Source organism: Lontra canadensis, unplaced genomic scaffold (genome assembly GCF_010015895.1).
Source record: "Lontra canadensis isolate GAN:19392208 unplaced genomic scaffold, GSC_riverotter_1.0 scaffold34, whole genome shotgun sequence".
NCBI lineage: Eukaryota > Metazoa > Chordata > Mammalia > Carnivora > Mustelidae > Lontra > Lontra canadensis.
In genome coordinates this window covers 2,040,868-2,066,043 of record NW_022631028.1, presented here as the reverse complement: position 1 = coordinate 2,066,043, position 25,176 = coordinate 2,040,868, and the positions used below count along the sequence as shown (strand labels likewise).

General features: G+C 42.3%; 1 protein-coding gene across 3 annotated transcripts in view; it reads left to right on the top strand.

Moving 5' to 3' along the window:
- Positions 1–25,176, top strand: part of ADAMTS9 (ADAM metallopeptidase with thrombospondin type 1 motif 9) — a 164,907-nt gene that overhangs the window by 70,066 nt on the left and 69,665 nt on the right. For all 3 annotated transcript variants that reach the window (XM_032867326.1, XM_032867325.1, XM_032867324.1), the window contains exons 21-28: positions 660–824; positions 3,111–3,275; positions 6,767–6,886; positions 9,553–9,657; positions 9,796–9,963; positions 11,986–12,255; positions 17,334–17,495; positions 19,822–19,998. In XM_032867326.1, coding sequence (XP_032723217.1) covers positions 660–824; positions 3,111–3,275; positions 6,767–6,886; positions 9,553–9,657; positions 9,796–9,963; positions 11,986–12,255; positions 17,334–17,495; positions 19,822–19,998 — 1,332 coding nt within the window. The remainder of the gene's footprint in view (positions 1–659; positions 825–3,110; positions 3,276–6,766; positions 6,887–9,552; positions 9,658–9,795; positions 9,964–11,985; positions 12,256–17,333; positions 17,496–19,821; positions 19,999–25,176) is intronic.

Genomic DNA, 25,176 nt, shown 5'->3' with positions numbered 1-25,176 from the left:
CACTCAGTGAGTCTTCTTCTTGGATGCTGAGTCTGATTGGTTGATGGTGGCTAATCCATGAACTGATTAGTTCTGTGATTGATTTACAATGACTGACCTCATTCTACAGAAGAATACCGTGATCCATTTGTAATGTCTGATCATATGACACTGAACATGGTGTGTGGAAAATTGAGAGTGGTGGAACAACTCCTCTAATCCCTTTCTCCATACCCCACAGGCCACTCCGAGTTTTATTTTCTTATGCTGATTCACTAACGTTGACTGTAATATAAACCTGGTGGATAAATGGATAACATGAATAGATACTCCCCAAATCACAGCTAGAATTGGATCGGTTGGATGGTTGTTTCTTTTTTTTTTTTTTTTAAGATTTTATTTATTTATTTGACAGAGAGATCACAAGTAGGCAGAGAGGCAGGCAGAGAGAGAGTGGGAAGCAGGCCCCCTGCTGAGCAGAGAGCCAATGTGGGGCTCGATCCCAGGACCCTGAGATCGTGACCTGAGCTGAAAGCAGAGGCTTTAACCCACTGAGCCACCCAGGCACCCCTGGGTGGTTGTTTCTTAAGGGCTGAAAGAGATAAGGCGGCATAGCCAGGACCCCAACTGTGCTGGGGAAGAAACTTACAACAGTTTCATGTAGCGTATTTTCCTTCCAGTGTTCGAAAAGCTGCGATGGTGGAAGCCAGAGGAGAAGGGCTATTTGTGTCAACACCCGCAATGATGTCCTGGATGACAGCAAATGCTCACATCAAGAGAAAGTCACTGTTCAGAGATGCAGTGAGTTCCCTTGTCCACAGTGGGAAACGGCAGACTGGTCAGAGGTGAGAGAAGAGGGCTCTTATTTCCCCTAGGTCATCTCTGTTACCCTAATTCTGAGTCTCTCCAGCTCTCCTCAAGTCTACACCTGCTGTTTGCTTATCCTCCCCTCGCCTGGATGAAGCAACCAAGGTCCTCAAACAGCCCCTGGAGTGCTGAGCGGGGTGTGACTGGCTCACCAGTGACCCCAGGGGCACGGTGGGTTTGGCTGCATCATCCACTCTGATAGCTTCTGTTGGTGATTTTTGAAGTACCTATCTCTCCCTTTCCTCCTCTTTGAGCCCCCCCCCCCCCCCCGCTAAGTCATTGTAAAGGAAAATAAGGGCTTTATTAATTACAAAGCGGTGCTGGCTTAGAACTGAAGCTAAAGGGAAAAAAAGGTTTCCTATTTTCTCGTCTGTGAAATAAGAGAATTAGACCCCAGTAAGTGGCCTGTCTGACGTACCCATCCCGTTGCTAATGGAAACCTTAGAAAAGAAAGGACTACTGGAGTGTTCCAGACTTTAGCCTCTCTCCAGCCTGACCTGATGAAGCCTAAGGCAATCCCTCATTGCTTAGCTTAGGTGACAGCAAGAGAAGAAAGCTGAAGCCTCTTCCGTCACTATTAACCCAGCCCAGTGTAATTTGCACCACACAGGCGACTCCCTCAGCCTTCCCTCATGGGGGCAAGTGGAAGAGGAAACAGAAGGTCCCTGACTTATGGGCCAAGTCAGGAATGCGGGGAAAGAGGTGTTGGTTTCTCTCCTGCAGCTTCCGTGCCCATTTGCTTATCTCGACCATGTAAGCACAGTGTTAACTGTTTACTTTCAACAGGAAATACAATACAAATCTTAAAAGGTATTATTAATGCCCCTGAAATGGTAGGCAAGCAAGTACCTGTGAGTAACAGTGCCTGATTCCCGCACAAGTAAACAACAAACCTACTGGTTTTGTTCTGTTAATAAGCTGCCTTAGCATCAAAGCTAGTATTTGGTTTTAAAAAAAGATGAAAGAAGGTAGTGGGCTAGAGTTTTACCTAGATGGCTAAGAATAGCTAAGGTATCATTTCAGATCAATTAACCTTTTTTGCAAGAAGACTTGCTAAAATGGAGGTGGGGGAGACATCAAACTATATATGCAGGGTAATCCAGCATTCCTTAGCCTGAAAAACTGGGAAGAAAACAGCAAAATAATTATGAGGATCCCCAGGTAGTCAGAATTTTTTGGTTTATTACAGCTTTCTCTTTTACATGTTTCTGTATTTTTCAAATTTTCCACAATGCGCCTGGGTAGTAATGATGATGGTATTTAACATTTAATGAACATGTGCAAAGTACGTTACTTAGATTTTTTTTCATTCGGTCTTCACAATCCTTTGCAGTAGGAACTATCATTATCCCTTTGTAGAGATGAGAAAGTACAGAAGAGACGGAAGTACAGAACCGTCACTTGACTTAGTACCTGTAGCTGGTTGTAGTATGATTAAAACCCGCATTGTTCTGACTCATAAATTCCCTATGCTTAACTCCTGCGCTAGAAAATCACGGAATGTTGTTTTATGATACAGACTTGCCCCAACTTACAATGGTTCAACTTAACAATGTTTGTACTTTACGGTGATGTGAAAGCAATACACATTTAGCAGACACTGTACTTGGAGTTTCAAATCTGGATCCTTTCCGGGCTGGTGATGGGTGGTATACACTCTCTTACGGTGCTGGGCGGCAGCAGCTCCCAGTCAGCTGTGCAGTCGAAATCACATAAGGGTCAATCATCCTGTGTCCGCACGATAGCTTTGCTTTTCACTTTCAGTACAGAATCCAGTAAATTTCATAAGATGTTCGACACTTTATTATAAACTAGGCTTTGTGTTGGACGACTTGGCCCCACCGTAGGCTAACGTGAGTGTTTTGTCCACCTGTCAGGCGGCCTGGCCTCTACTCACAAGTGGGGTTGGTGAGAGGTAGTAAGTGCATTTTTTGACTTAGGGTATTTTGAGTTTGCAGCAGGTTTACCTGGATATAACCCCGTCATAAGTCAGGGGACACGTGTATCTCATGGCATAGTGCCAGGTTGAGTTCATTCTGGGCTTGACACCGTCCCAGGGCCTTTATAAACACAGAATGAGCAAGGGAAAGAAAGAGAGGAAGGAAGGGAGAAAAATGAGCCTTGATGCATTTACAGATTGCTAGCAGAGAGAGGAATGGCTGTGGGAAGGGAGCACATGTGTTCCTGATAATCCGTGAGTAATCCCCGGGAGCCACAACATGTTGTTCAGGAACACCCCTGATTGGCTGTGCTCTTTACCACAGTGCCTGGTCACCTGCGGAAAAGGGCATAAGCACCGCCAGGTGTGGTGTCAGTTTGGTGAAGATCGATTGAGTGATCGACTCTGCGACCCTGAGACCAAGCCGGCCTCCATGCAGACGTGTCAGCAGCCAGAATGTGCGTCCTGGCAGGCGGGTCCCTGGGGACAGGTATTTTGAACGATAAAGTTCTTAACTACATTCTTTCCTTCTTATCTGAAGAGGGCTTGCAGAGGGGCATTCCAGGGGTGGGGATTTAACGGCTGGGACTTGGGACTTGCACCATACCGCGGTGACGCCGGATGGAGCACGAGAAGCTGCAGCTGTTTCGCCCCAGGTCTGAGGATTGCTGCTCCCTCCTGGAGCCGATTGTTCCCTTTGCAGACCCGCGGGCAAGTCCTCGCCCTGGGGTGAAAACTGTGGATCGAGCACAGGAGTGTTGGAACAAACTGACAACATATCTTGTGTCTGGCTGGTATTATCTTCTAGCGTGCTGCTGTGGGTCGTCACAGAATGGGGTCCAGAGCCTTCAGCCCGGGCGTCTGGACTGGGATTTGGGAGGGACTTTTGGGCTCACCTCTCATATATAAGTCAGACCCTTCCTACAGAAGGGATTTGATCAAGAGTGGCAGGATCATCTCACTTTGCCAGGATCTTTTCCGAGTCCCCTTGTCTGCAAGTCCCCCAGTCTTGACCTGAGCTATTCTTAAAGGAGAGAGTGAAAGTCTCCTTTAGGCTCCCATTTGAGAAGCCACTGCTCTGGGAATTAAGTCCTTCCTAATATAGAAGCAAAAGTGTCCTGGGTACTATTTAAGCAGCACTCTGAGTTCCCAAGAGAAGCAAAGCAGCTGTCTGCTGTCACTTTCACAGGCTCTTGAAGAATAACTCTCCCCCCACCTGGCCCAGCCACAGCAACTCTCCTGGTGTATGTCTTTTTCCAGGATGCATGCAATAAATGGGAGTGGCTTTATCACTACCCCCTTAACATTTCTATCAAACTGACACTCTTGGGAACCCTCCCACCCACAGGCAGCTGATCATGTCTGATCCTACTAAACAGGGAGACTCTCTTACACTCCTAAGTCCAGCCTCCTTTTTGTCCGCATCTGTATAACTCTTAGGGAATAAGAGGAAAACAAATAGAGAATCAGAATCACTATGAAGATTTGAGTATAATATCTTTTGGAACTAATGGGCCTATTTTTTTTTTTTTTTTTTTTTTTTTTTTTTATCTGTGTCTACACCAGACCAATCCTAGCCGGGGACTTGTTCTTCCTTTTATTGAACATGCAATTCAGGGTAACAAACTGGGTTTTATTTATTTTTTTTTTTTTGCTTTGTTTTGTTTTGTTTTAAATATGTTATTTAAGAGTAATACATGGCCAGAAGAGAAATTTTTTGTAAAATGTAATTTAGCAAAAAGAACAAAACAAAGCCCATTCCTTAACTCTGCACAGATTACTGGTATTGATACATCTGATTTTCTTCTCATATTTGTAGGCTAATATTAGGAGCTTATTTAGTCTGTTTCTTACTTGAAGTAAGACACATGTCACACAACTAAGCAGTTCCATGCGAACGGCTCAGTGGCTTCTAGTATGTTCATAATGTAGTGCACCTGCCCTCCCCCCGCTAGTTCCAGAAATTTCTCATCACCCCAAAGTACCCAGAAAGCCATTTCTCTCCATTTCCCCCTAACCCTATAGTCCCTGGTAACCAACTGTCTGTTCTCTACTTCCATGGATTTATTTCTCAGTATTCTGTGTAAATGGAATCCTGCAATATGTGACCTTTGGCTTCAGATATATTTCACATAGCGTACATGTTCCAGTGTCTGAATTGGAGCACATATCTGTACCTCAGTCCTTTCTGTGGCTGCGTAATGTTGCATTATGCTGATGTACCTCATGTGTTTATCCATCTGTACCTGGCTGGACGTTTGGATGTTTGTACCTTTTGGATGTTGTGAATGGGGCTGAGATGAATGTTCAGTTATGAACGCTTGTTTTAGTACCTGATTTCAATTCTTTTGGGGTGTATCCCCAGGAGTGGTATTGCTGGATCCTATGGTAAGTCTGTGTTTAACTTTTTAACAGTTTTCCACAGACCCGGCACCATTTTACATTCCTACCAACAACACACAAGGGTTCCAATTTCCTTGTCTGTGCCAACGCTTCTATTTCCCCACTTCTCAATTATGGCTCTCCTAGTGGGAGTAAAGTAGTATATCATTATGATTTCGATTTTGTATCTTCTCTAATAACAAATGGGACTGAGAATCTTTTCATTTGCCCATTTAAAAAAATTATGGTCAAAAAACATACCACATCAAATTTACTATCTTAACCATTCTTTTAAGATTTTATTTATTGAGAGAGAACGAGAAAGAGAGAGCATGAGCTGGGAGAGGGGCAGAAGGGAGGGAGATAGAGAATCTCATGCAGACTCTGAACTGAGCACAGAGCCTGACGTGGGGCTCGATCTCAGCACTTGGAGATCATGACCTGAGCCAAAGTCAAGAGTCGGACACTTACCTGACTGAACCACCCAGGTGCCCCCCCCCATCTTAACCATTTAGAAGTATACAGTTTTTTGTTGGTTTTTATTTTTGCTTGTTTTTTTTTTTTTCCAAAAGATTTTACCTATCCACTTTAGAGAGAGAGCGGGGAGAGGGTCAGAGGGAGAGTAAGGGAGGGAGAGGGACAATCAGATTCCACACTGAACGCAGAGCCCCCCACTGGGCTTGATCCCACGACCCAGGATCACGACCTGAGATCATGACCCGAGCAAAAATCAAGAGCAAGTTTAACCTCCTGAGCCACCCATGTGCTCCTTAAACATACAGTTTAACAGTGCTTCTTTTCCTATTTTTTAATGAAGTTTGCTTTTTGCTGTTGAATTATAGCCGTTATGTATATTGTGGTTTTCAACCCTTTATCAGATATTTGATTTGCAAATATTTTCTTCAATCCTGTGGTAGGTTGCCTTTCCACTCTGCACATGGTGTCCATTGAGGATGTGATTTTATCACAAATTGTGATAAAATACAACTCGTCCATTTTTTTCTTTTTGCCTGTGCTTGGGGTGTCCTATCCAAGAGATCATTACTAAATTCTACGTCACAAAGCTTTTAGATAATCTTTTCCTCTCGGAGTTTTATAGTTTTAGCTCTTATGTTGAGGTCTTTGATCTATTTGGGGTTAATTTTTATATACAGTGTGAGTTAGGAGTTCAGCTTCATGCTTTTGCATATAGATAGCCACTTGTGCCACGACCATTCATTAAAAAGATTATTCTTTCCCCCATTGTATGGCTGAGAATTTGTTGAAAACCATTCGGCCATAGATGTATGGATTTATTGCTGGGCTCAATTCTATTCTATTTTGTTTCGATCACTGTAGCTTTGTAGTAAGTTTTGAAATTAGGGATGTATTGAATCACAGTCAAGGAGTTGAACTCCTGCAAATAAAATTCCAGTGGGAGGTAGAAATAATTCCACGTATCTAAGTGATAATTGATGAATATAATTTGTGCAGAGCTGGTTGCTCTCTTTTACTTAATTTCTCTGGGTGCCAGCCCTCTCTGTTCCACTATGATGGAAAATTTTTTTCTTATAAAATTTGCTGAAATGTGCATACTTTTGTTGTATTTCTTTCCCTCAGTGCAGTGTCACTTGTGGACAAGGATACCAGCTAAGAGCAGTGAAATGCATCATTGGGACTTACATGTCCGTCGTAGATGACAATGACTGCAATGCAGCAACTAGACCTACTGATACCCAAGTAAGTCTCCTTTGTCCAGCTCAGGGCTTGGCTTTGGGCACTGAGATGCTGGCCCTTCCCCATGGTTCAGCCACATTTGAAGTCCTTCCATATGTAAGTGTGTAGGTAGAGCTACCGGCTGATTAACTAGTGGTCCAGATGTATCTATGTGCTGCATCTTGAATCGAATATTTTGATGTACCAGGATCATTCTTCTCTGGTTCTTTGAAGTATGTACATTTGATTCTGATTATTTTATTGGCCAGCAACTGTTGATCGTTTGGCTCTGTTTTCTTGAATTCAGACATTTTTTTTTAAGTGACTTCAATGTCGGGCATAGCAGATAGTGTCATGTGTTGGAGCAGCCGTGTGCTGGAGCAGCTCTGCACCAGCTCACAAGAGCTCATTGGTAAATTCTCAGGAATTGGGCAAGCTGGTTGCTAAATAGAAGCATTATTAAAAATGGAAAATATAAACCTATGATTAAATAGATGGTATTCAAAACAAAACTGATTAAGCACTCCAGCCTTACTTGTCACTCTCTTTGCTTTACTCCATTTTGCTATTCTCTGTGCTCCTGCAGTGATTTACACTTACATTTGTATCTGTAAGGTGGAAATACTGAATAATGGTGAGCTAGTGCACATCTCTTCCCGAGTCTGACTTCGTGGTCATCATGTTGGTAACTTCAAATCGGCTATTATGGCAGTGTGTACACCACAGAAGTCAGCAAATGCTGTAATTCTAATTTAAATTTTATTTTTTTTTAGACTTAAGAAAGTGATGGAGAAAATAATAATAATGTAGATTACATAGAATCTACATTATGCCTCAAAGAGTCTCGTGTCCAGGGCTGTCACATTGTAAATAACACATCAAATGAAGGAAATATCCTTCTGGCATTTGGAAATCATTGTCTGCTTCAGCGCAGGAGTCACTCAGGTCATTGGTAGATGAATAGAGTTCTGACATCGATCTTCATTGTTTCCCTGTCACCTTACTCTTCAACATAAAATATCAACTCTCATTCATGTCAGAACTGTACTTATTCAGCGATTACAACCATTTTTTGACCATAGATCCAAGAATCCAACAAAAATCAGCCGAAGTACTCTGTGAGACTCAATTGACTGTATGGAATTTTAAAGGAAGAATTGTAGATATTATTGTTATATGTAAACTGTGTGGCATATATAGCAGTAAAATTTTATATCAGTAAAATTTATAAGCAAACAAACATCTAAATACCAGTATAGACATAACATGCGCCTGTAATGTGAGTGTGTGTGTATATATATAAATACGTTTCTACAAATACACACACGTATACGTTTTTTCTCAAGAGAGCCAGTTGGCAATCACTACCATCACCTTCCTTTTCGTGGGTCTGGATTTTAGCATCATTTATGCAAAGAGACTGTGTAAGGAGAAGACTTAGGTTTGTAAATCAGTTTTGCTGACTGCCAAAGACAAGATTTGAACCTTGACCATGCCCAGAGCTCGTGCCCTGGGGCCCCATCTGGCCAGTGTCCTGCTTCTGTTCTGAGCACATTTCCATGTGTGTTGTTAACTATGGACAAAGAGTGTCAAAAAGTAAATGAATACAGCATTGTTGTTCATGTTGTCATTGATGAATGATAAAACACCACTTGTGACTTGTGTCATCTTTTTTTTTTTTTTTTTACATCACTGACATACTCTAAACCACAAGCTAAATGCCTGTGAAATGTTAGCTATTACAACGGTCACAAGGTGAGGACTTAGCAACTCCTGTAGAGCTTCAGAATACACATTTCTCTCTGAATTGTTCCATAAGATCTGATGGACTATAGGGCATCTCCCACAGTTGAAGCATATGGACAATTTCTTCACTATGGGAAAAGTAGCCTGTGGTTTTCTTTGGACCATAGGCAGAAGAATAGGCAGGGTCTGGAGTCAAGAAATAGAATTTCCCCCTTTGGTTTGGAAGCTCCCTGATACCAGGCTGAGCACTGAGGTCACCACACTTTGCGCCATGCCTGGACATCGCAGGCATTTAACGGATACATACTTACTCAAAGAATATTTGCTGAATTATGAGCAAGTACTCATTTCTGCTTTCCCATTTATAACTCTGAAAATGTTATCTATAGCAGATAACCTCAGTTCACTGTAGTGATTTCCTCCGAGTGATCGAGGCGTGTCCTATCCATTTCAGGCATTGGCATAATGACTACACCCTTTGGATCTGGGTTTGATCTAGATTTCATCAGCACCATGGGAGTTCTCTTTAGGGAAACTTGGAACACCAGTTCCTGATTAGCACATTCTGATTAGGAAATTAATTGAAATGTGAGAACAGGATTTGGTCTTCAGAGCTGTTAAAAATGGACAGTTGATCATTTTAAAAGAATATCCTGTTCTTTCCCTACTTAGGTGCCATTTTACCACATTTTTGTCTCTTTCCACTTGAACAGGCAAATAACTATTGTATTATACATCATTCAGGCATGCTCAGAGTGACTCAGATTATGCCCCATTTTATAGATGAAAACACGGGGGCTGACAGAGGACCTGTGATCTGCCCAGAATCACACAGAAATCAGAGGTCTTAGAATTCTTAGCCCTTAAATTTGTATTCACCTTGCCAATTAAAGTGTGCATGGACTTCACGGTAACTTTGGCTTTTGTCCCCCTCCCCCATCTAGGACTGCGAATTACCATCTTGTCACCCTCCCCCTGCTGTCCCGGAAACAAGAAGAAGCACACACAGTGCACCAAGAACCCAGTGGCGATTTGGGTCTTGGACACCAGTAAGAAATAGATGGAAGACATAGAGAGGGTGAAAGGGGAGGCAGGGGTTCTCTGACATGACTGTAGGAAGTAGGTTATTGTCCAGTGAATCAGCGTTTCAAAATAACATACCTACATTGTTTTATTTTAACACCCAGTGCTCAGCCACTTGTGGAAAAGGTACTCGGATGAGATACGTCAGCTGCTGGGATGAGGACGGCTCTGTGGCTGACGAGAGCGCCTGTGTGACCCTGCCCAGACCGGTGGCAAAGGAAGAATGTTCTGTGACCCCCTGTGGACGGTGGAAAGCTTTGGACTGGAGCCCTGTAAGCGAGTAGATTTTTTTGGAATTGGGAAATGACTGGGGGAAACATAAGAGGATGACTAGTGACAGGTCCCAAATGTCAATGGGTATTATTTTACAATTGGACTTAGTTTGTGATGTAAATTATTTTGCCTCATGTATGTACAGCTGGTATGAATCTTAACCAGATGTGCAAGAAATGGATGCTGTGAAAGTGTGTAAATCAGTGGGCAGTTTCCTTTGCCCCATTCTGTTGGGTTGACTGGAAAACCTTGTGTTAATTGAGTCACATGAGAATGTGAGAGGCTGGTGGCAGAATACAAATGCCAGAGAGAAGAAGGGAGTAAAGAGAAGTCCTCTTGCTTGGAGTCTGGATGCCTCCTGTAACCTCAGTCTCTTGAAGCGCAGTGGCTCTTCGCTTCCCTGTCCAGAGTGGAAAGTGGGAATCCTCACCTAGTACCATGGGCTCAGCCTCCTGTGCACACCAGGCACCATCGGCGGGTTTCTATAAAAGTAGAAGAACCTTAAAAAAAAAAAAAAAGTAGAAGAACCTTTCTCAGAACACCTGGGTGACTTAGTCAGTTAAGCATCTAACTTGATTTCCACTCAGGTCATGATCTCAGGGTCGTGGAGTGGAGCCCTGTGTGGGGCTTGCTTGTGTGGCATCTGCTTGCCCCTCTCCTTCTGCTCCCCTTCATGCTCCATCGCTCTCTCTCTCTCTTTCAAATAAATAAATTAAATCTTTAAAAAAAAGAAAGAAAAGGAAGACCTTTGTCTTCAGGCAGTTCCTGCTTTCTGCCTTGCAAAAATCCCAGAGCCCAGGAAATACAAAGCTTAGGATAGGTGAAAAGAAGCCCTAAGGAAAACAGAGAATTAATAGCTCAATAAATATCATGACGTATGTATGAAATTTGAGTAGAGTCAAAGAGAGCCATTTAAAAATCCTGATCTTGACATTTACTAGCCGTATGACCTTGAGCAGTCTACTTAAAGTTTTTGAGCCCAATTTCTTCTCTTAGAAGAACCAAAGAAGAATACCTACCTTACAAGATTGTTGTAAGTATTATTTGAGATTACCTATGTTAAATGCTTAGTACTAAGTAGGTGCTCAATAAATGGTAGATAATCTCACTCTCATGCCTTGAGCTTTCAGTCTGTCCATCCATCCATCCATCCATTAAATACATCTGTCTGTGCACCAAATACTTGTAAAAGCTTAGTATAGAAAAAGCAATGAGCAGCAAATAATAAAGCTCTGGCCTTCATAGAGATCATTCCGATGGAGGTTCCAATCAGTGAACAAATAAAGAAATAGCTATATACAGCAACAAACACTGACAAGTACTAGAAAAATGTCAAGGAGATAAGGGCATAGGGAAAGCTGGGATGTGCTTTTAGACAGGGTGGACAAAGAAGGCCAAATAGTACATTGAGCAAGACTTGAATAAAGTGAGGGAGTGTGTCTAATGGACATCTGTGTTGTAGAGGAAAAAGTACAGCAGGTGCAAAGATCCTGAGTAAGGAGTTCTTGGCATATTCAAGGAACATCTGTAAGCCCGGTTTAGCTCAAGTGCAGTGCGTGGAGAGTGACAGGAGATGGGTCAAGGAGGTGGCCTTCCTTCCAGGCCAAGATGAGGACTTTGGACATGATTCAGAGTGAATTGGGAAGTCACTGGAGAGAATGGCCTGATCTTTCATTTGTAAGAGCCATGGTTTGTGATACAACAGACTTGGGCTGGGGTAGAGGGTGTCCAGATAGTGAGCAGGATCCCAGCTGAAAAAGCCACTGCAGTAGGCCGGGCCGGGGCAGGTAACCGTGAAGATGATGAGAAGTGGCTGGACTGGGGATGTAGAGTGACTACTGAGCAGACAGTTTCTCAGTGAAACGGCTGGAGGGTGGAAAGACAAGGGAGCCGGCAAGGGTGGCGCCAAGGTTGGGGGCCTGAGCAGCAGGGTGAACATCAGGCCGTTCACAGAAAATGTACATGGATGGGTTTGCGACTGCCAGTGACCAATCCTTTCTCTTTCTGGATGTTCAACATAGTGCTCCGTGACATGTGGGCAAGGCAGGGCGACCCGGCAAGTGGTATGTGTCAACTACAGTGACCACGTGATTGATCAGAGTGAGTGTGACCCAGATTACATCCCAGAAACCGACCAGGACTGTTCCACATCTCCGTGCCCTCAGCGGACCCCAGACAGTATTCTCGCTCAGCACCCCTTCCACTATGAGGATTCCCGACCCCGGAGCGCCGGGCCCAGCCGCACCCATGTGCTTGGGGGAAACCAGTGGAGGACTGGCCCCTGGGGAGCAGTGAGTATTCCCTGATGTCTCTCTCTACTTGGCTTTCTTCTCTTCCACACTTTCAGCTTTGGGAGGCAAACAGATTAGAAACACCTTTTTTTCTCGCAAGGGATTGGTATTGTACTTTTTCATCTGTTTTGGGCAAACCATCATGGGTTCATTGCAATCCCTGAAAAGGTGTCGCCCGATAGTGTCTGCTGTAAGCTACCTGACCTGGATGGAAGGGGTATGTCCCAGCTGGCCCACAAGATCTCGTGGTTCCGAGGTGGTGCTGGGAAGACTGTGATGACATAAAGAGGAATCCCAGAGGCTAGAGCCACAGGCAGCTCCTACCCGTAAGGAAATTAAAAGGACCGAGGAAGTTTTCTGAAGGGGAGCTCTTAGGAAGGTCATTTTCCTTCTTGCTATTTTCCAGGTGAGCAGAGTCTCAAAGTGGCATGGTTGCTGTGTAATTTGCAGTAGTGGTTCACTGTCCTGGAGTGGGGGCCACACTAGTCTAGATAATTCTGTGCTTGGGGTAGAAGTACCATGCCTGATGGCCAACGGCACAGCCTCTGAGTGAAGATGACTTTGAGCTGAAGACTTGCCCTTTCAAATTTTGAAGTCTTCAGTGGGTCCCCTATTCTCCATGGGCCTCAGGTTCCTCATCTGTAAAACAAAGTAAACAATAATTCCAGCATTTCTGGGTTGTGGTAAGAAACAAATGTGATGACAGCTGTCAAGTCCTTTGCACACTGCCCATACCCCACCCCCACCCCCCCAGAGTGAGAACTTCCTCATTATTCTTATCATAGTCCTTCATATTAGGAAGATCTTGAAAGATATTTAATAGTCACAGGGAAAATAGGTGTAGAATCTTTTTGGTTTTTTTACTGAATAATTTTCCCCCAAATCATTCTTATGTGGAATACTGGACATGTCTAATGGAATTGCAGGAGGGGTAAGGTAGCAAGGGACCCTCTCGATGTGTGGGGAATTAGAAGGTGTCCAGTAATCACTCTGGGGTCTTCATTTTAATTGTTTACTCATAGTTTCCTTCTTGTACCACTAATTGTGCTTAATTATTTCTGAACTAAAAAGCATTAGAAGGAAACTGCCTCCCACCATGGTTATGTTTCAGTAAATGAGATTTCCTTTCTTCTGAATACCAATTAGCCACTGAGCATTTTGACTCACGAAAAGCATTGGTTGTAGGCAGGACATCTGCTCCATTGCCCAGGACCTTCGCTCTCACTCTCCTTTCTTGCTCTCCACTTTAAGGCTTCCTTTGCCTGAGGTAAAAGAAATTTGGGTTCAGAGAAGTTAAAGGGTGATCGATGGAGGTAATCACTGAGTGTCCCACAATTTTTCTGGTTGAAAAATTTCAAAACTCACATGTGTATTCTAATGATAGCACTAGAACTCCCTAAAAAGAAAAAATTCAAAGCTATTCTTACTTAGGAGTACATTTGGTGATGATGCATTCTTTTAAAATTGAATGATTCTGCCCTTGGGCAGTGTTCCCAATTAGGGAGGATTAAGTAACCTTTTTGCAGCAATGGGCAATACCATTCTTTGCCTGTTGTGCCTGTTTTTTGTTTGGGGATTTTTTTTTTTTTTTCTAAGTTAAGTGAGGCTGAAGATGGACAATGTGATTTTTTTTTTTCAGCTCTAGCTTGCTGTGCCTGACCTGCTCCCAGGAGTGTGTGGAATGTACATGCATCTTTGCTTGGTGTAGCACACTAACTGTGTGATTCTCCCTGCTTTCCATGGCAGGAAAGGCAGCAAAGAATCATAAACACTGGGGATGGGAATCTAATGTTTTCAGTGGATCCCGGCATAAAAACCTCATTTGATAGTACATTTCTGCATAAACCTGAACCCTGTGTGAGGTTTTCCTCCTTGTTACCAATTAGGAGTCTCTGGTTGTGAACAAAAGAAAAGCATCTGCCTCAAGTGAAAATAAAACAAACAGCACTTTTCATTTGGCCCAGGTAGAGACAGAGGGCAGAGCATCCCCAGGGATCTCGCTCAGCGGTTGGCAAATCTTTTTGGCAAAAGACCAGATAGTCTTTTCTGTTATGTGGATCATATAGTCTCTGTCACAACTAACCAGCTCTGCTGTTGGAGCACAAAAGCAGGAATAGGCAATACATGAACGAGTGGGCATGGCTATGTTCTAATAAAACTTTATTTATAAAACAGGTAGTGGGTCGTATTTGGCCTTCATGCTGTATCTTGCCAACCCCTCTCTAGACGGAGCAGAAATTAGAGGATAATTACTGTAGGGAATTTCTGTCTTAATAAATCCCTTTTAACTCTGATCTACCCTGCTCAGGATTCAAATGCTCAGGAAAAGTCTCATAGACCCAGCTTGTTCTACCTGCCCACTCCCTGACCGGGAAGGGCAGTGTATTTTAATAGGTAGTCCCACCAAGATGACATCCACTGGAGAAGAAATGGTCCCTTTAAGGAGAATTGGGGTTCCAGATATGAGGGGAAGTATGCTAGGCAGGTAAGAAAAACAGATGTCCCTCGCCTCTTATTCCTGCCAAGATTGTTCCTACTTACTCTGGCCCGTGTGAATGGTGGGTGCAGGTTTTATTTGGAGAAATGTTTACCTAGGGAAATATGTCCTCTTAAAAGGACAGGAAGATTGCAGCAGGGTGCCTGGGTGACGCATTTGGTTAAGCATCTGACTCTTGGTTTTGGTTCAGGTCATGATCTCGCAGTGGTGGGATAGAGCCAGCGTCGGGCTCTGTGCTCAGTGCAGAGCCTGCTTCAGATTCTCTCTCTCTCTCTCCCTGTCACTGAAATAAAAAAAATAAAGTCTTAAAAAAAAAAAAAAAAAGACAGGCAGATTATTAACGAAGTCAAAAGTGAAATTCTGTGACATGGAATAGAACTAAGAATCTCTGCTAATTTAAAAAAAAAAAAAAAGGCCAAATTGAACCTGGAGAAAAATTATGTACAACACTTAATTTGTCTATGGGATCATAAAGACCCAAACGGGCCCTGAGTTCAGATCGTTCAAGACTGTACAGTGTAGTTCCTTGGCCCCAGCTGAGCACTATCTCCACGTCTTTGGTCAGATTTTCAGTAGGAAACATCTGATTGGTCACTGGGTAGCTGGTGGATTGGTTGTCCTTCCATCAGGTGACCAGATTTGCTCCAGTTAGCCATATTGGAGGGAGGGTAGCTTGTGGCGTATGGAGCTGTTGTTTCCACTGACTTTAATTGGACAGGCAGTGGTGTACATAACCCGGGATTGGTGCTATGGGAGCTAACAGAAGCACAGGTAATGACATTGACCCCTCCTTCAAGGAGCTTACCATTTCATTGAGGCAGTAATGCTCACAGGTGAGGTAGTAAAAGAATGATCCAAGATTGTATTATCAAGGGAAAAATTCAAGGGCCAAAATATATATTACAGATGTACTTACAATATGGAAGTTCCTTCCTAACATTATACATTCTGGTCCCCAAAGTCAATTAAAATAATAATGCTGTGCTTTCTGTGATGTTCCAAGCTGTTTAAAAAGAGAAAACAAGTGTGTTCAAGTTCAGAGTTATTATATCAGAATCCTCAGGGAATAGAGATGAAATTTTTATAAATCAGAAATTGCCTAAGTGTTTTCTCAGAGAGAAGTCGTAAATCTGATTTCCTGTTCAACATTTTAAAATTAAACCCAATGTATTTTAAAGTAACACATAATTTGTCCAGTATAGGCAGAGAAATTGAGCTTAGGTCCAATGCAGTAAGCCCAAAAATAAATTCACAGCTTTATTTGGAAAAAGCTGACCAGGAGGAAGCATTGTTTGCAGGTGTTTTGAAGTAACCCTGGTTTGAGCTGGGGTTCCTAAAAAGCACAAATCTGCCATCAGAACCCAGAACTAAAAAAAAAACAAAAAACAAAAAAAAAACAAAGTTACCAGTGCAGTTGGAGGCTTGATAAATAACTCATGGGAATTGCACTGCTTTGAGGACTAGTTGCTGTTTTTTTTTTTTTTAAGATTTTATTTATTTATTTGATAGAGACCACAAGTAGGCAGAGAGGCAGGCAGAGAGAGAGGAAGGGAAGCAGGCTCCCCGCTGAGCAGAGAGCCCGATGCGGGGCTCCATCCCAGGACTCTGGGATCATGACCTGAGCTGAAGGCAGAGGCTTTAACCCAGTGAGCCACCCAGGTGCCCCGACTAGTTGGTTTTTTTTTTTTTAGGCAAACTGATTTTACAAGTTAAGGGTCAGAGTGGAGGATACTAGCAAACACATTGGTTTTGAAAAGATAAGAGCATTGGGGAAAGAAAAAAAAAACCACTCAAGATGTAGATAAATAAAAGAACTATGACAGGCTCGTGTGGGAAATGAGCTGAAATGCAAACATAATTCAGTGACAACCATGAGAAAGAACAGTAGACAGAAAGTACCCCTGAAGAGAGGCTTGTCAATATGGAATCCAATTAAGGTCCTTGTGGAAGTGGAAAAATAAACTAAAAAACACATCCTGCTGCCATCAGCCACTGAAGTCAGGGCCGTTGTGAAGGGAGAGAATGGGACATTCCCTGAGAGGAAATGACGTCTAAGCGACATTCCATGATGCTTCGGGTAATTGAATGAGTTGATATGGAGGCTCAAATTCAATAACTGGTGTGTCGTTAAGCAGGTGATTTGACCTCTGTGTTGAAAGGGCAGTCAATTGTTGGATCTAAATAAGCACTTGGATTTTGAAAAGAAAAGTGTTTCTCATAGACTGTGGTGTCCATCATTCTCAGGGATGCCAAGGGGTTAAAGGAGGACAATAAATGGAAATGCTTTGGAAGTCACAAGACATTATCGTTCATGGGGAATCTTTTGAACACCTACCGAGGTCCTAATTTGCGGAAAGGAGAAGCCCTGTTTCTACTGTCCGGGGGTTTAGAAGGCATGGGCAGGAGAAAGCCCCACAGAAGGGAAATTCTCATGCTTGCTTTCTGTCCATTATCTGGACGACCTGAGAGTACATTCTGTCACATTTGTCTCTGACCTTCCAACCAGCCACTTTTTGTGGCTGTCCCTAAGCTGCAGGTCGAGGTGGGGATTAACCTGCTGACTAATGTCTGATGTGTTCAGTGTTCCAGTACCTGTGCTGGTGGGTCCCAGCGGCGTGTGGTTGTGTGTCAGGACGAAAACGGATACACCGCAAATGACTGCGTGGAGAGGATAAAACCTGATGAGCAGAGAGCCTGTGAATCTGGCCCTTGTCCTCAGTGGGCTTATGGCAACTGGGGAGAGGTGAGAGAGAGCCATCCGTTTGTATGTCCTTTGGAAAGAAACACAGAGCAATTTTGCTGACCAGACAGTGCTGCCGTTCATAGTTTAAGGCTGGAGAACGAGTTCTCGTCAAAGCTTCTTGATTTGGCATGATCTAGGAGAACTGTCTTAATTCTGGACCGTTTTAAGAGTGCCTTTATTACCAATTAAAGACAGTTTTTAAATACTTAGGAGAGGAACATTAGGAAAGCATGCAGATAAATGCTAGGTTAACTTGTGTGTTCACCTCTGCTGATTAAAATATGGGCCCTTTTAAGGTAATTGGAAATATGTGTTACATTGGTCCATGAAAGTGTGACCATGTTTTTCATAGTTTTGGGGTGTTTATCATGCTCTCTTGTTCCCATGGCATCCTTAAAATCCTTGATGAAACCAAATCCTAGGATTTCAAATGCTGGATGAAACCAGAATGAACAGGTGCTGTTATTCCCATCAGAGGTGATGCATTTTAATGATAGAAGAGGAATCTTCACCTCTTACCTTTTAAGAGTGGCGGGGCGCCTGGGTGGCTCGGTGGGTTAAGCCTCTGCCTTCTGCTTAGGTCATGATCCCAGGGTCCTGGGATTGAGCCCCACATCGGGCTCTCTGCTCAGCGGAGAGCCTGCTTCCTCCTCTCTCTCTGCCTGTCTCTCTGCCTACTTGTGATCTCTCTCTCTGTCAAATAAATAAATAAAATCTTAAAAAAAAAAAAAAAAGAGTGGCATCCTATGACCAATGAGGGGCAGTAGAGTGTTTGGAGCAGACAAAACTGGATTCTGTTCCCATCCCTGACTCTCATAAACTTTGTAGCCTTGGCAAATTACATAACTTTGCCAAACATCTGTAGCATCATCTATAATGGGACTAATAATGGCACCAATTCATAACTACTGTATGAGATAGTACATGTCAAATACCTAGCACATTGTCTTCAGTCAGAGTTAACTGCTATTATAATAATGATAATCATCATTACTACTACTAATGTTTATCATTAGTAGTAGCAGTAGTAGTATCAAATAGGGTTTTCAGCCACTCTTCTGTGTAGGGTTTAGATGCTTATTGTTTTGTGTGTAATTAACCAACAATGTATCTCTCTACTCTTGAGTCCACAGGGAGAGGACATAGGTAGAGCTTGTTGCATTGCTGTGTCTTGACTGTAAAATTTATAAAATAAAATATGAGGCTTAACATCTTGGAGACCCCAGTGCCAAGAGGGGGACAAAGACAAATGAAATGGATGGGCACGTTAGTCCACGCTCCTGGCTAACCGAAATCCCATGTCCACACTTTCCATAACCTGCTAATCATAGGAAGTCGTAACAGAGTGTTCTGTTGACTTTTGTTGACAGTACGTCATTCTGGAAGGCTTTGATGAAAGGCAGGAAGTGGGGAGTCAGGCTTCAAGACTCATGTATTACGGGTTTCCCAAATCTCCTCATAGAGTTCTGTCCTGTGGGGCCCGTGATTAAGCTTCTGTAATTGGACCAAAGCCAGGAGAGTACACGCATTCACTGGGATGCTTGCTGTCAGCACAGACCAGATCATTCCAAATTCTGTGGGAGATCTGGCCTTGACACAGCAGGAAAGCCAAATGTCAGTGTTCCTGGATATGAGCACAGCAGCACTGTCCAAGAAATACAGCTTGTTCCTGCCTCAGAAGTTTGGGTCTAGCCAAAGTCAGAACTTCATCCAACATTCCCACCACGTTGTTAATTCTTCCCGGGGAAAGTCATCGTCATCCCGAGATTTGGAGAGAGCGTAAAATATCGTAACATCATCACGGTCTCTGGAGACTGGAGTCACAGAAGAGCCGAAAGTTGGTGACAGCTTTTTAGAAGTTGCCCGAAAGTAAACCCCACTAAGTTATTACATCCTTTCTTTGGTACTGGGTGGTGTAGGGGATTTTATTTTTTGGATTTTTGGTTTCGTATCCATCAAAGAAATGGTTGCAGTCTTACCTACTTACTTGCTATTGCATTGACCTTGATCGAGTGAAATAACTTCTTTTAAGCTCACTTGTCCCATGTGTAAAATGGGGCCCATATAAGAGTCTCCTCTTGATGAGAGAATGCCTGTGAAACACTTAGTACAGGTGATGAGGACGCACTCAGTAACCAGTGTCTACCATTAAGGTAGACAGTTCCATTGTATATAAATATGTTGGTAATTCAGCTTGGGTCTGCCTCGAGGCTTCCCTTGCCCAGTGCTGTGATAGAGTTTGGTGAGGAGATTGTTGTCATAGGAGAGAAGATAGGATTTGTCATTGGCTGTTCAGAGTGAATGCAGCTTCTTTCTCCTCCTGCAGTGCACTAAGCTATGTGGCGGAGGCTTACGGACAAGACTGGTGGTCTGTCAGCGGCCCAGCGGTGAACGGTTTCCAGATCTGAGCTGTGAAATCCATGATAAACCTCCAGATCGTGAGCAGTGTAACACACACGTTTGCCCTCAAGACGCTGCGTGGAATACCGGCCCTTGGAGTTCGGTACGGCCCTAACTCTTAACGTTTATTAACCAAACTGTCTTAACTAACAGACCCAGTTCCACGGTATTCTGGGGCACTCCTTGGCGACAGACAGTTGTCCAACTCACAAGGGCATCCCTGAACCTGGGCGGTGGTCCGTGATTTTCTTCATACCGACACATAATGGCATTAATGTTTTGTGATTTTGCCAAAGTGACTTTACAGACATAAGTGTACCTCATGTAGGCCTGGGGCCAATGTCAAAAAGTAGTTTCCGTTTTGTTATTGTTGTTGTTTTAGAAAACCAAGAGTGTCTATAGAGATACTTTAAAGAAATAAGTTCATAGAGGTATTAAGTTCCAAAGTGATTTCAGCAGACAACTCAATAGCAGACATTCTTTCCTTTCCCAAATTATGGGAGTTTTGACTTTTGGGGGAAGATACCTGCATATTGAGGCCAAAGCAATTTTTTTTTTTCCATGACTGTAATTTGCCTCTATGTGACTCGGGTACAAACTCAACACAGTGACCACAGAGGCTGTGCCCACAAAATAGACTGAAATCATTGTGAAAATGCAAAAGACCAGCTACACTGGACTCAGTGACTTGGAACCTCTCGAGGTATCCAAAACGTTCTCTCTCTTTCCCCAAGACACAAAGCCCATCTCTTGAGACAATTTTTTGCTTCAGTGCTCGGCTTCCCTTGCTGTCTGCTTAGCTGACATGGTGAGACAGGTTTGCCACTGTAAATACTATGCAAACTTCTGGGGCAGCTCTTGGCAAACAGAAGGTCGGCTATGTCCAAACAGTCCTTTGGCTGAGTTGTGTTATCATCTGTGGAGCCATTAGGGCTGGTTCGTGTAAATAGAGTAAATGTTTCTGTAAATACATGAATTGCACTGAATCTGAATTTAGTAGTATATGAAGTCATATCCACAAACCTTTTTTATTCCAGAGGGTTCGGAGGAAAAGTCTTAACCATTCCCGAAACTAGATAAAGAGCAGATGAGCTGAAGTGGAATGGCTAACACCTATCGATGCTTCTAAGAGCCAAGGGTTTTGGGTCTGAGATTGTGTTTGCAGGTAGAACCTAGCTCTGTAACTACTGTACTTCGTATTAAGTAGAAAGCTAGAGAGTGTGGAGTATCATCTCTTCTGATTCTAGTCAGCTGGGCTGTCAGGCTTTCATTCAAAAGCTTAGGTAATGCCACGTGAAGTCAGACGTATATTCACCTGAAGCATTTCGTCTGCAGTACTGATGATACTGCCCCCAAAATGAACATTTTGAAAACGATCAGAAGTGACTGTGGGATGTCAGGAACATCCTCTGGCTTCCCCACTTCCCTCAGTCACCTGTGACAGATTATTTTTCATGAAATTGTCCCTCTTGAGCCCATGATATTTTTACCTAGTTCACTCGGCCAACAGCAACACCACTTCAGAGACATGTCTCAGAAACTACTAGCCCTCTAAAAAGTTGTTTTCCTTTCATTTTGACCAAAAAGTGACCCTTAACCTTCAGAGGATGTGTGTGTGTGTGTGTGTGTGTATAATCATAAAATATTATATACTGTATACATATATGTGTATGCCTACACATTATATACAATGTATAGCATATATTTTATTGGTTTCCATAGCATTCTCCTCCTTGAATGCTTTCTAAATACCACTCAAATTTTTTTACACAGGATCATCCTCCTCTCCCACAGATGTTTTAAGAGCTTAAATCTTGAAATCTGACCTGCTAATTTAGCTGAAAACGTTAAGATTTTTATTGTAGTTGTTCTTAGACCTGCACACAGTTTTCTGAAACACACACACACAGAAAGAGAGGGAGAGAGATGCTAATGCTCTGTTATACACAGAAGAGAATACGTGGATTTTGAAACTGTTTTTGCTGCCGATACGGTTTTCTTGCCTCCTTTGTAGAGCGATCATTATTCAAGTGTATATTTCAGTGCCTCTACGGTCTAGGAGCAAGGCCACCTGGGCAAGGCTTCTCACTGTGATTTTTTTTAAAAATGACATCAAAAGCATTTTATTTAAATTGATACATTTGTAGTATATTACTTAAAAGTGTGTGTGTATGTGTGTGAGGGCAGTCTTTCAGATTCTTACTGTAGAACTTTGATTTTACTTTTATGTTGATTTTTGTAGGTGCTTTGGTACAATTTCTGAGCAATTCTAAAGTGAAGCATACCTCAGTGAATCGTGTTCATAGCCATAAAGCCCCTGGTATGGTGCTTCATTGTTGTAACTGACAATGAAATTAACAACAACAAAAAGTATATTTGAGGTGCTAACCCATTGCTTTCTCTTGAAAGCCTGCTCGATCTGTTAGAGACCAAGGGTAGCAATTAGTCCTTCCATAGGGTTGCTTTCTCTCCAGATTTTTACCCACTAGAGACAGTGTTCAGAAGCAACTACTGCTGTGGGAGGAGGCCTTTCCCAAGGTCAAAATGGAGATAGCCTCATTCAACAATTGTTACTAAGAAGCGGTATTTAGGAAAGAAACTGCCACATCGCTGTTAGCGTGGCTGCCAGAGTCTCTAAAAGGAACCGTTGGTGAACGTCAGGTTCAAATACCCGTTTTAGACCCTTAGTTCTGGCTCGTGTCATTGCGGATTCAGAATCGTGATGGTGAAAAACAACCTCCAAAAATCCAGCCTTTTCTGTCCTCTTTCGAATGTGTCCTTGCACTCCTACTTGGTAACTTGCTGATTTCCAAATAAGGTTCTTACACTGATCCACCTTTCAGTCTGGCTCCTGGGAGCAGAGTCCTGGGAGCTGACTGATGAGGGAGTGTGCGTATCCCATCACTAGAGAGGACATTGGAAAGAGTGCTGTGTGCTGTCAAACCAACAGCCGAAAGTAGGTTAAAAGTCCGCAGCATTTGACAGTAAGCTGGTCCATCGAGATAATGAAAGTAGCAGAGGTTGCAGGTGATGTCACCTGTCCAAGCTGGTCCCGTAGCATTCCTTTCAGCCCTGCCCCGTTTATCTGCTTGCTGATCATCTTGGAGACCGTGGTTCTCCTTAGGAGAAACTACTTGTTGGGGTTTTACATGACAAACCTGAAAGTGATCTCTGAGCCTTGCTTTAGGTGCTTTGGAATTATGCTTGTTGACCCGAATAATGAGAATTTATGAGCTCACGAAGGAACTGTGCTTTTGTCTCTGCCTGGCCAACTTGTGAATTTGTGTCTACCTCATTTTCGTATTAAAGTTTGCAGCTTCCATAGGTAGGAAGAGAAAATGTTGACAACAGTATTCTGTCACCTCACTGCATCCATCTCTAGCAAAAATAAAGACTGTAAATATCACCACCATACTTTCTGAATACAGTTATGAGCAGCCAAGCCTAGTATTATCTGAATATTTTGAGCAGTACAGATTTCTATGTGTTTATATAATAAAGCATATTTATTTTTTCCATGTTATTTAATTTTATATACAATGTTTAAAAGTCAGTGTTTATCAGCAGACTGTAAAGGCAAACAGGCTATGTGAATTAGAAGTACATGTGTATGTTTCTTTTGGTTTTAAAAAAGATACATTTTAATTTTGTAAATCCCCTCCAACCTGTATGGTCCCTCTCCCGAATCGGAGTAGCTTTATGTAATTGGCTAGTTTAAAATGTGTATTTTCAAAAGATACTTAAAAAAGAAAAAAAACTCTGAATTGGAAATGATATAAACCAAAATATACGAGGCTTAACATTTTGTTGTTTTTTTCCTTTTCTGATACTGTTATCTGATTCACTGAGTCTCAACTATGAAATATGAATGTTCCACTTACTGAATTTGTAGATAATGATAAAACATAGCCAGAAGACAAAGCAAGTGATTAGGGGAAACGGTTCTAAACATGTAAGAAGAGCTAGGGACAGGAAAACACTAACCTAACGTGCACAAATTCGATCCCACCTTATTCTTTGTGTTCAGATAACCATAAGACTTCAGTGTTTGTCAGTTTTGTTATTTGTTCATCTGCAGTACATTTCAGAAAGAATTTCTCATTAAAGAAAAATAAAATATCACAGTAAACGTGGAAGTTTTAAGAGAGCCTGCAGTTTTGAAAAAATTTGTAAAAATTTGTAAAGATGACCCTGTCGCCTCTTCGTTCTGCACGTGCCCCTACTGAGTCTCCCATTTATGTGTGGTTTAGAATGGTAACTGAGGGTTAAAAGACCAAAATCAGGGAGTCCCCATGTGAATTTGAGGTTTATATGAGGTGTGAAATCAGATAACTTCTCCAAAGCAGATGATGATAGCTAACTTTTAGAGAATATTTACTATGTACAAAGCCAAGTTAAGCAAACACACTATATTTAGCCGCCATATTACCCCATGAGGGGGGTGCTTTTATGAATCCCTTTGACTGTGTGATCATTTACTATAATAAAATGTCAGTGTCGGTATACTGACTACATTAATCCTGTTTCATGGGCTAGAAATAGCCTATATTCAGAATGAGTTCTCTAAACTCCTGTTGATATTCAATAAAAGATATACCTATAACTCAGACTTCATCAACCTCAACATTATTTAGCTAATATTGGCATTAACCATTTGACTCCGGCCACAGAAAATCCAAATTTATTTCTGTATTGGTAAATTCCCATAACCAGTGATTAAAAACACTTCAAACAACTGGTTATATTTTGGGAATGGCAAAACATCTCTTGTTTCATTTTAATGTTATCACCTTAGCCAGATTAGGAGGATGATGTAAAGATTTTTGACCATAAGGAATATCACATTAAATTTTTATGCATTTTTAATAAACATAAGATTTTTTCTAATAATGAAGACACATCTTAGATATACTGCTAGTGCCTTTTAAAAAAAGAAATAAATATACTATTTGACTCTATCATAATAGAGTATTAAAAATAAGTTGTTTTTTGTTTTGTTTTTTTTAAATCAGAACAAGCAAAACACTGGCCTGCATCTATCTCATTGGAGATTAAACTTACTTGGTTTTTTTGTTTGTTTGTTTTTCATTGTTTCTGGTGACTGTATGCCTATGGGAGACTCTGTTCCTACCTCCTGACAGTGATATTTCATGATAGTGTGGCAGATTTCTATTTTTGCAGTTTTTAAAAGTCCACAGGTGGGGGAAGCAGGGAAAGGAGGGTTATTAGACCCTGAGGAGGAGTGTAGGTCCTCTCACTGATTCACGTCAGCGAGTTGTCC